A 16,234-nucleotide genomic window follows, 5' to 3' on the forward strand; every position below is an offset into this window, starting at 1 on the left:
TTGAAGAAGTGCGTTCATTTGGGGGGGGGGGGGTCGATGGAGTATTTAGTGAACTAGGAATTACCTTGGCATTCTCTGGTTACAATTAGGTCCGAAACGATTGAAGGCAACAGTGACCTTCATGTTCTTGTCCCTCAAGAACCCATCATCATGGCCAAGTAGCATGACCTTGTCTTGGTCTCTAAACCAATTGTTAGAGACAGTAACAAATGTAGATCCTCGAGTGACATCAAGAAGACCATCCTGGCATGAATACAGTGTGTTGTGATCTATCCAAACCTTGGATGCACTGACCAGCCTTATTGCATCCCCATCCATCTGACCTAATTGCATTTGTTTCCCATCTGGTCCCATGACTGTGCTAGGCCCTTGTGCATTGCAATGGTGAATCCTTAGGCCATGGATGATCACGTCCGTTGCCTAAACAAACAGCATAAGTACTGCAAATCAAAACCATAGACCATGCATTGCGTATTCAAGCACGAAAGTTGGCAACTAGGAGAAAATTAATCTACCTTGTACACCAAGAAGCATCCGAAGCCTTCAATTCCAACATCAACACCGCGACCGTCAATGGCAGTATAGCTGCTAATAAGAAGTGGTTTCTCAAGTTTGATATCCATGTTCCTTTCGAAAGTGATCCAGACTTTGCTTGTGATCATGGTGGCTCCATGTCTTAATGTCCCTTGTTTAGGGTTCACAGGGTCATCACTAGGATCGGTGACTTCATACATTACAGCATCTCTTCCAGCATTGTTAGTCATTTTCCCTGCAAACCCTACAGAACAAGATGCCAGTTGTTGCCGGCTTCTTCGCCAATTCGGACTCGTTTTCCAACATTGATCTATGGCATTCATTTTGGTGGCAGCAATACAAGCACTGGGGATGAAGGAAAGGATGGCAATACAAACGACCACTACTAAAAGGTGCCTTAAGACAACCATGATGATGTCTTAAATAAATTATGGGAGAGGGTTAGAGATTTGCAATGTAAGAGTTAAGGAATGGTGGAGGGTTTTTATAGAGGAGCTCAGCAATGGTGGCGTTGCAGTTTGTTCTGTTGGTTACAGTAGAATGCGGCAGTGATAACTAATTTTCTATATCTGTAATTACAATTATAAGTGGGTGTTGTATCCTAAAAATACACAGATTACAATAAAATCTCCCATGATTTGTGTACTAATACAGTTGGTTTGGTTGTTGAGACCATTCCATGGATATAACTAACATGTATGAACATATATATAGTTATTAAAAACAGAAAATAAACCTTACAAAATGTTTAAAAAAAATTAAATTAAATGAAATTCTAAATTCTTATCTAGCTTTACTAATATTTTATAATTAAAAAAATGAGAAATATAATTAATTCTAATAAATATTCCATCCAAACTTATTTGAATTAAATCTTTAACCTCATGTTTTTGTCTAGATATTCTACATATAGTGATTTATTTATTTTGATAAATTATTAGGTTAATTTACGTCTTTATCATTTCAATCACAATCGCACCATCGTCTCCACATTCCTCAAAAAATCTTCAATCACGTAATATCTACCAATTTACTATTTTCTCTTAATATTTAATACTTTTATTATATCAGTATTCCTTATTAATTAAATGTTTGGAGCTATTGAAAATAAACTCCAGAAAATAATTTCATATGGTTTCCTCCACTGTCTCATTTTTTTATTTATAACAATGCAATCCTGGAACAATATCTTCCATTAAATCTGATGTGATTTATTATTTCTCTAATATCTATTTGTATATCTAATTAAATTTATTTTTATTTTTAAAAATATCTTATATCTATAATTCTTGACGTTAAATCTAACCTACCAAATTAGTTATGCGATAATAAATTTATATTTGAATATATGTTAAATTTTCAAGTCATATGCTTTTAGGTTACAAATTATGTATTTAAAAAAAAAACTTACAAATTATGTGATTAATTTTAATGAACTTCTATGAAATATATTTAAAATAATAAATTAAATACTTAATATATATTTAAAAATAAAATTTAGTTAATTTAATATTTTTTTTAAAAAAATAGATTTAAAAGAGCCATTTTTTTAATATATAAAAAAAAGCATGAATTCAGTACGTAAAACATGCCGTTTTGCACTGAAACGACTTGTCATATTCGAAGCATGAGTCCATTTTTTATTTTATTATTATTATTATTTAAGGCAGTGAGCTTTCCATTTTGCAAACATGAAATATCTCCCTCTCTCTTCTCTTTTGCAGCTGTGGCAATGGAGTCTGCATCTCTAAAGCATGTAATCTTTACAAGAAATCAGTACAGTATCTTCTCGAAGAATCAAAGAAAACACCACCCACTCATCCCAAAAACTCATGTTAGGAGAAGATTTGGGTTTCGCAGCGTCAAAAACTACAAAAAATCAGATTTTCAAGGTAGAAACTTTGATGACTTACATGCATGGCCTTGCTTATAGTTATTTAGCAGTCCGTTCATGTGATATGTGCTTCTTTTGCTGCTTGAATTAATGGGTTTTCTTTGTATTCGTCAAAAGATGCTAAATTTGTTGGATTTTTGCTGTTTCTTGAACCTGTGGACGGAAAAGGGACCATTTTGAATACAAAGATTGTATCTTTAATGTCTTCTGTTTTTATTTTTTAACTTAATTCATGGAGATTAAGAGTTTATAGTATTCATATAGCTGAGTTGAAAGTCCATTGATTGATTTCAAATAAATTGGTGGAGAGATGGAGTTGTTTTATGTTTGGAAATCTATGATTTTGTTGTGGATGGCTATGTATCCTACTAGGGAGGTACTAGAAATGGTTTCTAAAATGCTTTAGTGGATAGCAAATTGATGCCTTTCTGCTTTCTGAAGTTGTTATTTAAGCACCCACGATTCGAAACTGAAGGTAATTTGTCCAGCTAGCACTATGAAATTTGCAGGTGGAAATTATTGGTTGGGGTGCAAAAGTTTTTTTCTTCATCTGAGTAGGAAAAACGACTGGTCCTTGGATTCATTATGTGATGTTAGTAGTTAGCTTTTTTTTTAAGCAGCTGCAATAGTGTGAATGTGTGATGTTAATGAGCTTATGGTTGGGGTTTTTAGTATGATTAAGTGCTTGCTTTGTGTGCATATGCATGCAGCCTTGAATTATTTCCAAAGTCATGTTTTCAATCCTTGCCTCCTGTTGCTACTTTGATAGTTGCCTCTTTGAAAAACTAGGTTTCCCACTTGGAATTAAGATACAAAGTTTGTTTGAAATATGCGCTATATGGTTCCGGGAAGTCCCAAAGAAAAAGGAGGGGCATATGTTCAGTATGAATCTTTTATGTACCTTAGATTTGTATGTGGTAACTTATGTTCTAGAAATCAAATTCTGTATATCTCCCTAGGTACCATGTCGCTGTGAAATTGCATAGACATGGAATTGAAGAAATTGTTAATGAAAGACATTCGTTTATAATGCCTTGTACTTTCCATGTCTATTAACATAAAATTAAGTTGTGTTCATGATTGCTGAACTGGGCTATAAACTTCTAGTTTACAAGACTAATGAGTTTGCATTTCAGATTTTCAGGGCTATGCAAAACCTTTGCATCTTTTGCCAGCAACAGAAGTGAAAGTTTGTACAGAAACCTCACAAGAAAAGCTTCTTACATCTATCAAAGGATCTCGGTCTTTGTTCAAGGTTAAGCTATGTACGAGTAATGTCTATGGCTCAAGTCTGAGTGATCCTAATGCTGGAATACTCTTATGTTTGATAGACAGGAATGGTGACTCAATATTGCAAAGAATACGTGCGATTTCAGAGTCCAATTCTGCTAACTTGATGGACATGGTGGGGTCTGACACACTTCATTTCCAAAGAGGTTCAGTTGATGAATTCACCTTTGAGGGCCCCAGGATGGGGAGGATCGAATCTCTTTGGGTCAGTGTTGAATCAGGTAAGTGCGAGATGGTTGTGAAAAGCCTTAGGATTTGTAGTCTAGAATGTCTTTTCTACTCCATGACTCAGAATTGGGAACAATATACCATGGATGCTCAACCTAGACTTCTACCCACATTGTATCTGATATATGCTTGTCAACTCTCATGGTTAAATTGGCATCCAGTGCAAAACATCGTCATTTATATATCCCTGGGATATTAGTTAGGAGTAACTCATATAGTATTGATTAGGCTTGTCTTGAACATCATAATAATGGTTTTCCTTTTCTTTATTTCTCAAATTTCTAAGGTCAGGTCAGTGGAGATTAGATGGTGTGAGTCTGACTGTCATTAGTGCTTCTCAAGCTTCCCCTGAAGAAAATGATGGACAGGAGATCCGGTATACTGGTTGCCAGTATGAGTTTGAAACTGATGATGTTTTGCTTGGGGAGGGAAGTGACATATCCATGGTGGAACTTAGATCTTGCCATCTATCTGATTTATCTGGGGTTGATCCATCCACGTTGTTGAGTAAAAGCCCTTCCATGTCAACTTCCCCACCTGGCAGCAACGTTTCTAACGAGGAAAGCATGAGAGAATATGCAGACTTGAAGTTATCTTTGTTATCCTATGATGCAATGCTAATTTTTGTGGGTACAACAATAACAGGTTTCTCAGCTGGAGAAAATGCTGCTTTTGCTTTCTTTATCGGTGGAATTGGTGGCTTTTTATATTTGTTGCTGCTACAAAGGTCTGTCGATGGATTACCAGCTTCGTCAATTCCCAGCAATACCATTGGGATCAATCGCCTAGTTGGAGGACTTAAGGGTCCAATTTCAAGCTTGGCACTGGCTGTAGGGTTTACTTTTCTAGCAGTGAAGTATAGCTCTGGTGATGCTCCCTCAGTGTTAACTCCAAAAGAACTTCTGGCTGGAATGTTGGGGTTTCTTGCGTGTAAAGTGGCTGTAGTATTGGCAGCATTTAAGCCTGTGAAACTGGATTTCAAGGAAAATGAGTAATGTATTTCATTTTCCTTTTGTATAGAGTTGGAAACCTAGAGTTCGTATAGAACCTAATGGGAAACACTGAAGTGTGTGTAAACATAGGAAATATTCGTTCGTGTTTATTCTTCTCATCTGAACGTAAATGATACAGAAGTTACTTAGAAAGGATGAACCGTTGGACTACAAACGCTTTTGCTGGTTAAATTTTGTGTTTAACCATTCTATAACACACACATTTACAGTCCTAGCAAGCAGAGAGAGCATGTTATTTGACAGCCAGAGAGATTGAAATACGTGGTGTCAAGTACTTTGTACTAACATTTTATGTTCGTTCACAACAAGCATCAACTCTATCTCTTTGCCTAACGATAAGAAAATAATTGAAGATAGGAAAAAAGGAAGTACAGATGATTTGAGCTATTGATCAATGATAGACTTGTAGCTGGGAAGAGAGATTTGGGAGTAGTAAATTTTCTGTTGTTTCGGACGTGGTGAGTTAGCTAGCTAGTTTTATTCCTATTTGAAACAAACAGGCCTGAAAATAACCACGCATTATAAGAAAATCAAAGGCAGAAGACTCCTTTTGATAGGATTTTCTTTCTTCTGATGAGCATATGTTACTCCATTGTCGAGTAAGAACATTGCCAGACAGCACCAACCAATCCAAACATTCAGCAGTGGTACCAAAAGGTTTGAAATTACAGATCGATTCGCGATGAAAACAGGGCAGTTAGCTAAGGAGATCCCGAGGATAATTTTATATTATCCTCTGACAGCCAGTTGAGCATCTGCAATGTATCATTTAGAATAACAGAAGGCTAATAATTAATTCACTTTGAAAGCCGCCTCGGAGTATTGCAGATTCAGCAACTGCTAGTGCTGCGAGAGTTTTTACAGGATGAAAGAAAGCAGTACATCATCCATCATAGCCTGTTTATCTAAAGATTTTAGTCTCTGCAATTGTTGGTGAAATGTAATATATAGAGAGAGCTTAGAAACTATGTGACTTTAACGAGAGAGAAAATCCCTATGAAGTGATATTTGCCTCCACTACCAACATTGTAGTTAATTGCCATATGGATTCATGGCAAAAACATTTTCAAGAAGTTCAATTGATAGCAAACCAAGAACCCCTATTAGAGCTTTCCAAAGAGATTTTTTTACGAATAATTTTATATTATTCTCTAATCTTTCTTCTAAAAAAAATAATAAAAAATGATTGAACATATTAACCAACAAGTTATTGCTTGGATGCATAGGCTATCGATGTCATTAAATCCTTAATTAATTAGCACAAGATTGAACTAGACTAATAATTGGAAAATAAAAAAAAAAAACAAATTCTTGTTAAAATGTGCTCAACATTTTCAGTTTCTACGAACCCTCGCAATTATGGAGCAAATAATGCCAGATTCCTGCATTCAAAATCCTTCGTTACAAGAACAAGAGCTCAAGGGATTAGAGCCCACAAATGCTCGAGCAGTGGTGCCATTCCTCGGCCATTGATCAAAGAATTCATTCCTCGCACTGATCTTCGTGTGCATGAAATTGTCGAGAGGCAGTCGCAGGCTAACAACTTAGCCAAGCAAGATGTCTGTAGAAGGGTAGAGATGAATCTGACATTACTTGAAGAAGCGTATAAAAGAAGCAGAAATATCTGTGCAGAATATGCTCGGACGTATTAACTAGGTGGGTATAACATCCTGTTTCTGATAGGATGTAGTCCTTTACTTGCATGTAGTTTATTCTGGTGTGCTATAGGGGTATTGCCATTCGTGACTGAATTTTGTCACTCATAAGCCCTCTTTTGATGCAGCTTCTTTGCTGATGACAGAGGAGCGACAGAAAGCCATATGGGCAATTTATGGTGAGAGACTAACATCACTGAGTATGTAGATTAGCTGATTACTCTTTAATTATACGTTCCTGATAACTTATTTTCAATCAGAAGTGTTCTGTTTCTTCTGAATCTTGAGGAATCGGGATGGTTCCACCTCAAGGCATACCAATGGACTAAATGATCATTTGTATTTAATGCTAAAGGCTGGACCTTTGATTACCTAGCTAAAAAATTAAAGATAATTCGTCTTCTGTTAATTCTTACAACTTATTCTCAAGTTGTTCTGCTTTAACTGATATGCTTATGCAGCTTGGGGCACTAGGATGGATGAAATGGTGGATGGCCCAAATGCTGTCTACATTGGCACTTCTCTTCTTGATAGATGGGAGGAAAGACTGCAAGACATCTTCGACGGCCGCCCCTTTGACATGCTTGATGCTGCACTTACTGATACAGTTTCCAATTTCTGTCTAGATATTAAGGTACCTGAAACATTTTCCCCTTAGCCTGATTTCATTCCAATCTGTTCGTGCAAGAATCGTTCTTTTATTCCATGGCATGTGAAAAACAAACTACAAATTTTATGAAGATCCTTTCAGTTCTTAGCTTATTTATTTGCATTAGTATTTTCCTTTGTTTCTTCCATTCACAGCCTTTCAAGGAGATGATCGAGGGTATGAGAATGGATACCTGGAAAAGTCGGTGTAAGGACTTTCAAGAGCTCTGCCTTTACTGCTACTATGTTGCTGGAACAGCTGGAATCATGACTGTTCCAGTAAAGGGGATTGCACCTGAATCTTCTGTTTCTACTAAAAGCATTTATAATGCAGCAATTCATTTTGGTATTGCAAATCAACTCACAAACTTTCTCAGAGATGTGGGGGAGGAGTAAGTTTTCAGTGCCTCAGTTTTGCAATTGCAACATGTTCTACTTGGTTTCAAGATAGTTCTTTTCCATTTTCCCTTCTCAGTGCATGGAGAGGGAGAATTTGTCTTCCACAAGATGAGCTTGAACAATTGGTCTATCCGACGAGGATGTTTTCGCAAGAAAGGTCACTGGCAATTGGAGAGAGTTCATGAAAAAGCAGATTGCAAGGGCAAGATTCTATTACAACCTTGTAGAGCAAGGGATCTCGCGTCTTGACAAGGCTAGCCATTGGCCGGTATCTATATTCCTTCACACCATTGAAACACCAACATAAATCGAAAACTTTTCACATCTTTGCTGATAGATTGATATTTTATTTGCAGCTATGGTCATCCTTGCTCTTATACCAAAACATCTTGGATGCTATTGAAGATAGTGATTACGATAACCTCACAAAGCGAGCTTATGTTGGAAAGAATAAGAAACTTTATCATATTGTCTCTTGCATTCAAAAAAGCTCAATCAGTTCCAAGCTCAATATTTCACTAAGATTGCGTTTGGTTGGTGTTTCAAAACCGAAGAGACAAGATACAAAAGAGATAGGAACAAAACCATAAAATAAATTTGCCACAATAACATACTCTCTCTGTCTTAATTGTTTCCATCTCTTTTGTCTAATCAAAGCTATCTGAAAGAAGGTTCTTGTAGCAGTTAGCATAGAGAAGTGAAGCGTGCTTAAATTATTCCAAGTGAAGTTTGTGTCTGATGCATCACCTCTTCGAGATGTGAGTGCTAGTTACATGGATTGGCATTTGATAGTCATTATAAACAAGGATTTGCATGGAAAAGTAAACTTCATCTTGTAGATTTTCAGCAGAAAATCTTGCATGACAAGTTTGCTTAGTCAACTAGCGAAGCAGAATTAGGCTTTACCGCTCCTAATTCGTGCATCGGAAAATTAACTTTTTTGTTTGTTCTGTTGTTGCACAAGAAATTTAATGGGAGGGAACAAATTAATTATAATTAATAAGCAATAAACTATATAAAAAAAAAAATCAAATGAAACATGATAGCAAGGGGACAGAAAAGAAATATGTACAGCATGTCACATGACAGCCTTGGAAAAGAATAGTGGTTCGGTTGCATCTACGCCCATGAGGATAGGTATTGGGATATTTAGGAAGGAGAGGACATCAACACAAACAAAATGTTAAACACAATAAAATTGAGTGAAAATATAATATTCACTAAATGTATATTACCTTGCACACAAAAACCCACCATGAAATTTGCTTGGATTTGGTTGGCTTGGTAAAACTTGAGTTAATATTGTTGTATTCAAATTAATTATAAAAAATTATTTATTAATAATTAATAAAAATAAATAAGCCTCGAACTTGATCTATTTTTCCATTTTATTGAACAAAATCAAAATCATGTGTAGAATAAGATATAATTTTAGTAAAATTGCATGGATTAGCAAGGTTTTTTAAAATTGTGTTTGATTATTTATTTTGAAAAAGAAGAGATAAAAATAGTGGAGGTAAAAGAAATATGTTGCTATGTCTTTCTTGTTTAAAAATGATAAAAATTCAGTCTAAAACTATATAAAAAATTAATTTATTTTTCTATTTTTATCTTTATGATTTTAAATTTCTTCAACAAAACATATTTGTTTCTTGATAAGTTCATATATAATTACTTTCTTGTATATCATTTACTTTAATTTATTACACTGGTGAAAACCAAATGAATTTTATAATATTTTAGGCTTAGAGGAAATTACCTTTCACTATTTTTACTTTTTTTATCTTATTAAAGAAAATTATTTGGTTTGGCATGAGGTGAAACCAATTGAAATATCTAGTGAAATCAATCATTATTTTTTTCTTCTTTTGGCTCGATACTGAGAAAACTAAACGGTCTCTATATAGCCATTTGGCATTGTTTTCACTGTCCCAAAGATGATCATTCTTCAGGTCACACTTAGTCTTTCACTTCGGCTTTTACCTGTTAAATTTCCTTTCTGGTTTTGACGAGCATGGTGAGATCCCAACGGATTTTTAGTGACTTTTCTCATATTACTATGCTGGCTCGGTTAAGCCATTACAAAAATGGCCTCAAGTCTCAACTTAAGCTGCATCACATCAATACACAGTCCATAAACTGCCAAGTAGTAGCTCCAAACAGCAGCTTTCATCCTCGAAGATGGATTGAGGCCTGATGTTGAGATGTTCAAAATGTGTTGTCTTAGCTTCATGTCTCATATAAGACTAAACCAACTGCTCATGCATCATGGCCTTCACAAGGGGAAAATGACGGCAACACGGCCTATTCTTTGATTGCACAGTGTAAAATGCAAATGGGGGAGGTTTTTATTTTACTTGGGGACTACAAAATGCACTCCATTGTCACTTCAGGGAATAAATAGAATTAAGGTTGTGTTATTAAGGTTGCTATTGGACAAAATCTAGCATCTTGGTAAAACATAATATACTCTAGCACCAAATCTAGGTGTTTATGTCTTTACTGAAAATTAAAAACTATCAAGTTGTAACAACATTTTGTAATGCAAATTGTTATCATCGATAAGAGCAAGCTATTTAATTAATCCTCCATTTTGGACGTAAGAGGTTCCAATTTTTTATCGCATGTTCTTATTTATGCACAATGGAAGAAGCATACAGAAACAACAACCTTCAGAAGAAGAAGAAGAAGAAGAATCTAGTGAGCTTAGACTAGTGGGCCATTTGCATGATGCTCTCATCAATGTCCTTTTCATATGGAGATTGAAAGGGAGAGAAATGGAGGGAGAGATACGGCTGTTTAGTTGACTTGACATTGCCTGAGGGTGCAAAATATTTGAGATATTCAATCCTTCATTAAGCTCTTAGGTACATTTTCTGATATTTTGAAAGGAGTTGTCGATCATTTTAGAGTGATCTGATCATTCTTCAGGAGCCTGTTCATACCTGGATAGAACTTGTTAAAAGTCGCCAGATGTGTTCTACATTTTCGCTTTCGGCTAAGCCTTGCGCTGCGGCACATACTGGCAAATTCCTGCATTCAAAATCCCTAGCTACAAGAGCAAAAGCTGAAGTGATCACAGCTCCAAAGAGATCGAGCGGACAAGCTTTTCCTCAGCTATTAAAACAAGGAATTCCTCATACTGATCTTCAAGTACATGAAATTGTTGAGAGGCAGTCTCATGCTAATGTCTTGGGCAAGCAAGATACGTGTAGAAAGTCAGAGTTCCATCCCGTGTTTCTTGAAGAAGCCTATGGAAGGTGCAGAAACATTTGCGCCGAATATGCCAAGACATTCTATCTAGGTAACATCCATAACTATTTCCAATGTTTCACTAGTTGTATAGTCCTAGAACACATGATTCAAGGATTGCTAGATGATAACAGAACTATCACGCCGTTTGAATAAATGCTGGATTACTTACCAGTTCCTATTAGCATAGGTTTCCAAACTGTTTTATGATTTATCACAAGGTTTAATTTGCCTCTATATCTTAACACAAATTGTGTCGCAAAAGATTGATGTCCATTCTCTCTTGATGCAGGAACTCTGCTGATGACAGAGGAGCGACAGAAAGCCATATGGGCAATATATGGTAAGAGATTAAAGTCGGATCATATAGAATTTGCAAGAAAATTAAGATAATGCAATACACACATATAATTATGAGTATGAAGAATTCATCAAGTTTCTAATCCTTAAAATGTCGGATCATATCCTGGTGAATAACTTTGACACATTCCACGAAAAAATATTCCGAAAGAAGCAATTCGATGGATCCTAACACTTGCACTAGTGATGCATCAAGCAATGAGATTTACCTAAAAAGTAAACTGTTATGACTTCAAATTATTTTTAACTGAAATGTTTTCTGCAGTATGGTGCAGGAGGACAGACGAACTGGTCGATGGCCCTAATGCGGTGCACATGAGCACTGCTGTTCTTGATAGGTGGGAAGAGAGGCTGCAAGACATCTTTGATGGATTCCCCTATGACATGCTCGACGCTGCACTTACCGATACGATTTCCAAGTTTTCTTTAGACATTAAGGTACTTGGAAAAACTAGCTGAATTAATTGCTATTTTTGTGTATGTTCTCAATCTGATGATAGAATCTTTTATTATCTCACAGCCTTTTAGGGACATGATTGAAGGTATGAGAATGGATACTAGAAAATTTCGCTATGATAATTTTCAAGAGCTCTATATGTATTGCTACTACGTTGCGGGCACAGTCGGCCTTATGAGTGTTCCAGTGATGGGAATTGCAGCAGAAGCTTCGGTTTCTGTAATGTTTTGAATAAATAAGTAGGAAAATACAATAAAGCCCTTGGTGGCTTAAAGTGTAGGTATAAATGAATGAGGGGTAGTGTAGTAATTAAACAAAACTTGATAAATATAAATAGAAAGTAAAAAAAAAAAAAAACAAAATAAATGATCTGAAATTAGAGAGAATCGGCAGGAGAAAGAAGGGAGAAAGAAGAAGAAGAGAAAAGAGAGAAATTAGAAGAAAAATAGAAAGGAGTTGAAGGAAATAAGTTTAAAGGTAAGATTATATATAAATATATGTTGATTAAGTTTTAATTTTGGTTTTGATAAATGTTAGGGTTTTGAAAATTTGTGTTTTGGGTTTGATTGATGAATTAATTGAATTTTATGGGTTGATTGTTATGGGTAATGGATTATTTGGTGGATTTTGAGAGATTGAATTGAAAGATGATGATTTTGAGTTATGATTTTGTTTGAATGGTGAAATTATGTTAGAAATAAGGAAAGAACAGTGGGTTTCTGTTGAAATTCTGGGTTGGAGGTTGAAGATGACGAAAATTCATTTTGGTCCTTCAATTTGTGGAAATTACAGTTTAGTCCCCAAACTTTGGAAAATTTACAGATTGGTCCCTGGGGCATATTCCGAGATTCTGAACAGAATAAAAGATAAATTATGGGCAGAATTCCTGTATAGTTATGAAATTTTAACACTTTCAATTTGGTCCTTCAATTTGACAAAAATTACCGTTTAACCCTAAAAAAATTGATAAAATTCCAGAATGGTCCCTGGAGTATAATGAGATGATCTGGACAGAAATGAGGATTGGTTATGGTCAGAATTTCAGTATATTCATGGATTTATGATAAGTTTAGTTTGGTCCTCCAAATGGATTAAGTTACAATTTGACCCTTAAAAATATAATAAATTACAGATTAGTCCCTAGCTGTAATATTAGCTTTTGCAGATGTGTTTGATGAATAATTGAGGGTTAGTTAGTGAAGTATTACCAATTTTATTATTTGTTTTATTGTGGATTAGATTTTGAGAAAATCGTTAATTTTTGGGTTTTTGGAATATAACTAATTAGTTCAAAAATATATAGGGTTATGGAATATATACTTAAATAAGTGTATTAAATAGGTTATATATTCTTTTGAGTCATTCTTGAATATGTCTCCTTTGTATTCAGATAATCCTGATATTCTACCGGCAGGACGTCAGTAGGATTTTCTTCGGTGTTTGCTTTTGATTTCTGTTTGCTTTCGAGTCAGGTGAGTGGATAATTTTCCATATGCATGAGAAATATTATAAATATTTGATTTGTTAATATGAATTGGATCATGCTTCTTGATAATATATATGGTGACTATTATCCTTGTTATGATAAGCATGATCAATTGTTGAATCTGAATTCTTGATATGAACCAGTATGTATTTTGGATTGACTTCTGAATTGATAGCTCCTCATTTGATTGATGTCATGAGTTGAGCCTTGAGATATTAATATGTCTGTTTGAGTATGATTATGACCCTATGGTATGTCAGTCAGAATACCCATGCTAACAGGGTAATGTTAGTCTTTGTGCACATCGTATCTGAACCCTAGTTGGTCGGGGGAGTCACCAACCTGTGTGGACTGATCATCCCACAGTACGGAGCCTCATGCTCATTGCATTTTGATTTTCTGACGATTTTACCATATGATATTCTTGTTATGGCCTATTTGAGAAACCTTTTTATAAGAACCTAAATTCATACTTGTATATATATTTCTCATTATTGTATTATCTCGTGTGTGTATATTGAACGTTATCTACTCACTGAGTTGTTGAACTCACACTCTCATTATTTATCATTTTCAGGCTTATAGCTTGATAGCAGGTCACTTTTGTTCGACCTTCAGAACCTGCTCTTTTGGTTGTAATCCGTGCATTTTCCTTTATGTCTAATTAGTGCTCCAAAACTATAAAATTATATTAACTCTTGTATTAAGACAATTCAATTATATTATGAAATTGATTTTGTTATTAATGCTGCGTTGAACTCTGATTGAGTTAGGATAAATTTGTATGTAAGTTTGGGTTCGCATAGGTACGGAACCTTGGAGGGGAACCTTGCCTATGTGCCGGTCATGGATCCGGGATTCGGGTCGTGACAGTTTCTGCTCTAAGTATTTATAATGCAGCACTGTACTTGGGTATTGGAAATCAACTGACAAACATTCTTAGAGATGTTGGAGAGGAGTAAGTCTTTTCCAAACAACTTTCATTCAGTTTTCTCATTTCAATCTCTTAACTTAGTTCAGTCCTTTTTTCTTTCAGTGCTTTGAGAGGGAGAATTTATCTTCCACAAGATGAGCTTGCACAGTTTGGTCTATGCGACAAGGATGTTTTCTCAAGAAAGGTCACTGATGGATGGAGAGAGTTAATGAAGGAGCAGATAACAAGGGCAAGATTCTATTTCAACCTTGCAGAAGAGGGGGCTTCACAGCTCGAAAAAGCGAGCCGATGGCCGGTGTGTATTGGAAATTATCCTTTCACCTCTTGAAAAACATCCAAATCTAACCTATATTGTACGTGACGATTATTCGTACGTTGACAGATTGGTCTGTGATTTGTTGCAGGTATGGTCATCCTTGCTGATATACAGAAAAATCTTGGATGCAATTGAGGATAATGATTATGATAACTTCACCAAACGAGCTTTTGTTGGAAGAACTAAGAAACTTCTCACATTGCCCCTAGCATACTCCAAAGCTCAACCGATTTCTAGCTTGATCTTTCAGTAAATCAAGATTTTATAAGCAGCCCTAGTGTGTGGAGGAGTGGAGTAAATAGTGAAACAAGGTTGTGTTTGTGTGTCATGGAGGAAGTCTTCGAAGTATGATAAGATTGATTACACATTCCCCTAATAGAACTAGAAATTTTCATGGAAAGTAAACTGCAATACATTTCTTAGGTATTACAAATGTAAATTATGTTCATCTGGACAAAAACTGCTTGCACTACAAATCTCACCCTTCTTTGAGGCAATTTATATATGTTATTCTCAATACATTCACAAACAGAGAAGAGATGCTACAGTTTCTGACACCATAGAAGCAGATGCAATGATGAGGCTGTAGATCAACCGGCATCGATCTACTCTTTTCCTCTGAAAAGTTTCGAGTTCAGGTATCTCCTTACTATAAGCCTAAACACATGGTCCAAATACTGAACTCTAGGGGGGTTATTCACATCACCTCCAATCCGCGGTTGAGGTACCACGGTATTACACTAGTTTTTTACCTGCGAGTCGGGTCATGTTTTTATAACCTTAGAAAAAAAAAATGCTATGAGGTTAAAAATAATAAAAAATTAAAATATTGAGAAAATAACACAAGGGACAACATATTTTTTTTAAAATATATATATTAAAATAGTGATATATTAAATCGATTCAAATCAATTATATTTATTTCATGAAACCTCCAAACCAAAACATAAGCCTGTGATAAGCTTATGGAATCAAAAATCAAAACAATTAAAAAGCTTAATATTTTAATTAATCAAATATTAAAAATCTAAAAAAACTTTTCAATTAAAAACTGTAAGTTATATGCCACCCGAAGATTACAAGGTAACTCACTTATTAAGCATGTTATGTATCTATCATTATCTTTAAAAAAATAAAAATATTAAGCAACTCACCAAATCATCCCCAAGACCAAATGATTATTTCAAAAAAAAAATAATGAATATGCTCCTAAAGTCAAGCACGAGTAACTACAATGTGCAATGTAAAAGAAAATTTCAAAAATGCTTATAGATTTTTTTATTTTAAGAGTAACAAAGTAATTTAATTATAAAAAATATTGTGAAAAAACTAAGTTACCCCTAAATAATTATAGAATGATTTATTTACCCTTGATGCCAGTTTTCATGTAAAAAGTAAAAATATTACACGTATAATATTTTTTCCATATCCTCACTTCCTCTCCCTTTAAAAGGTGTTGATAGGCTTAATGAGCTTTGTTTTTTTATACTTTCAAAAGTTAAAAGGCTTTATTTGTTTTGTAAAATAGTATGGTATTGTTTGTATTTTATTTTAATTATAAATTTAAAAATATTTAATTAATCAATATACGCACAATGAATAACATTAAAAACTCTCTTGAAATCTTGATTTGAAATCTTAATTAGAGACAAGTTATAATTATTAGTTTTTTAAACTTTATTTTTTAAATCATAACCAGAAAAATTATCACATATAAAAAATTATGTAACATGTTTTCTAAGAACCACATTACCAGATAAAAAAGATT

General features: G+C 34.7%; 3 protein-coding genes and 1 pseudogene across 3 annotated transcripts in view; 3 read left to right on the forward strand and 1 right to left on the reverse strand.

Annotated features, from left to right (window-relative positions):
- LOC105126272 (probable pectate lyase 4) overlaps nucleotides 1-944 on the reverse strand; it is a 1,610-nt gene extending 666 nt beyond the window's left edge. Inside the window, exons 1-2 of the mRNA XM_011027090.1 lie at nucleotides 516-944; nucleotides 65-420 (exon numbers count right to left, since the gene is read on the reverse strand). Coding sequence (XP_011025392.1) covers nucleotides 65-420; nucleotides 516-944 — 785 coding nt within the window. The remainder of the gene's footprint in view (nucleotides 1-64; nucleotides 421-515) is intronic.
- Nucleotides 945-2,211: 1,267 nt separating this feature from the next.
- LOC105126111 (Lipase/lipooxygenase, PLAT/LH2 family protein) lies at nucleotides 2,212-5,113 on the forward strand. Its single transcript, XM_011026866.1, has 3 exons — nucleotides 2,212-2,426; nucleotides 3,565-3,939; nucleotides 4,238-5,113. Exons 1-3 carry the CDS (start codon nucleotides 2,267-2,269, stop codon nucleotides 4,939-4,941), a joined length of 1,239 nt encoding a protein of 412 aa, XP_011025168.1. The 5' UTR covers nucleotides 2,212-2,266; the 3' UTR covers nucleotides 4,942-5,113.
- Nucleotides 5,114-6,276: 1,163 nt separating this feature from the next.
- On the forward strand, nucleotides 6,277-8,493 carry LOC105126112 (phytoene synthase 2, chloroplastic-like; annotated as a pseudogene).
- Nucleotides 8,494-10,634: 2,141 nt separating this feature from the next.
- Nucleotides 10,635-15,017, forward strand: LOC105126114 (phytoene synthase 2, chloroplastic-like). The gene is made up of 8 exons (XM_011026868.1): nucleotides 10,635-10,965; nucleotides 11,206-11,256; nucleotides 11,539-11,711; nucleotides 11,794-11,943; nucleotide 12,268; nucleotides 14,090-14,174; nucleotides 14,253-14,445; nucleotides 14,555-15,017. Exons 1-8 carry the CDS (start codon nucleotides 10,635-10,637, stop codon nucleotides 14,717-14,719), a joined length of 1,149 nt encoding a protein of 382 aa, XP_011025170.1. The 3' UTR covers nucleotides 14,720-15,017.
- Nucleotides 15,018-16,234: the final 1,217 nt, after the last annotated feature.

This window comes from Populus euphratica, unplaced genomic scaffold, assembly GCF_000495115.2.
Source record: "Populus euphratica unplaced genomic scaffold, PopEup_1.0 scaffold75.1, whole genome shotgun sequence".
NCBI lineage: Eukaryota > Viridiplantae > Streptophyta > Magnoliopsida > Malpighiales > Salicaceae > Populus > Populus euphratica.

What these genes read in the sequence shown, in the direction of transcription:
- LOC105126114 (XM_011026868.1), top strand. Translation starts at nt 10,635, where the DNA reads ATGTGTTCTACATTTTCGCTTTCGGCTAAGCCTTGCGCTGCGGCACAT. An exon ending in AGCCATATGGGCAATATATG is followed by an intron (nt 11,257 to 11,538) that starts GTAAGAGATTAA and finishes TGTTTTCTGCAG; the next exon opens with TATGGTGCAGGAGGACAGAC. An exon ending in CTTAGAGATGTTGGAGAGGA is followed by an intron (nt 14,175 to 14,252) that starts GTAAGTCTTTTC and finishes TTTTTCTTTCAG; the next exon opens with TGCTTTGAGAGGGAGAATTT.
- LOC105126111 (XM_011026866.1), top strand. Translation starts at nt 2,267, where the DNA reads ATGGAGTCTGCATCTCTAAAGCATGTAATCTTTACAAGAAATCAGTAC. An exon ending in CAAAAAATCAGATTTTCAAG is followed by an intron (nt 2,427 to 3,564) that starts GTAGAAACTTTG and finishes TTTGCATTTCAG; the next exon opens with ATTTTCAGGGCTATGCAAAA. An exon ending in TTGGGTCAGTGTTGAATCAG is followed by an intron (nt 3,940 to 4,237) that starts GTAAGTGCGAGA and finishes TTCTAAGGTCAG; the next exon opens with GTCAGTGGAGATTAGATGGT.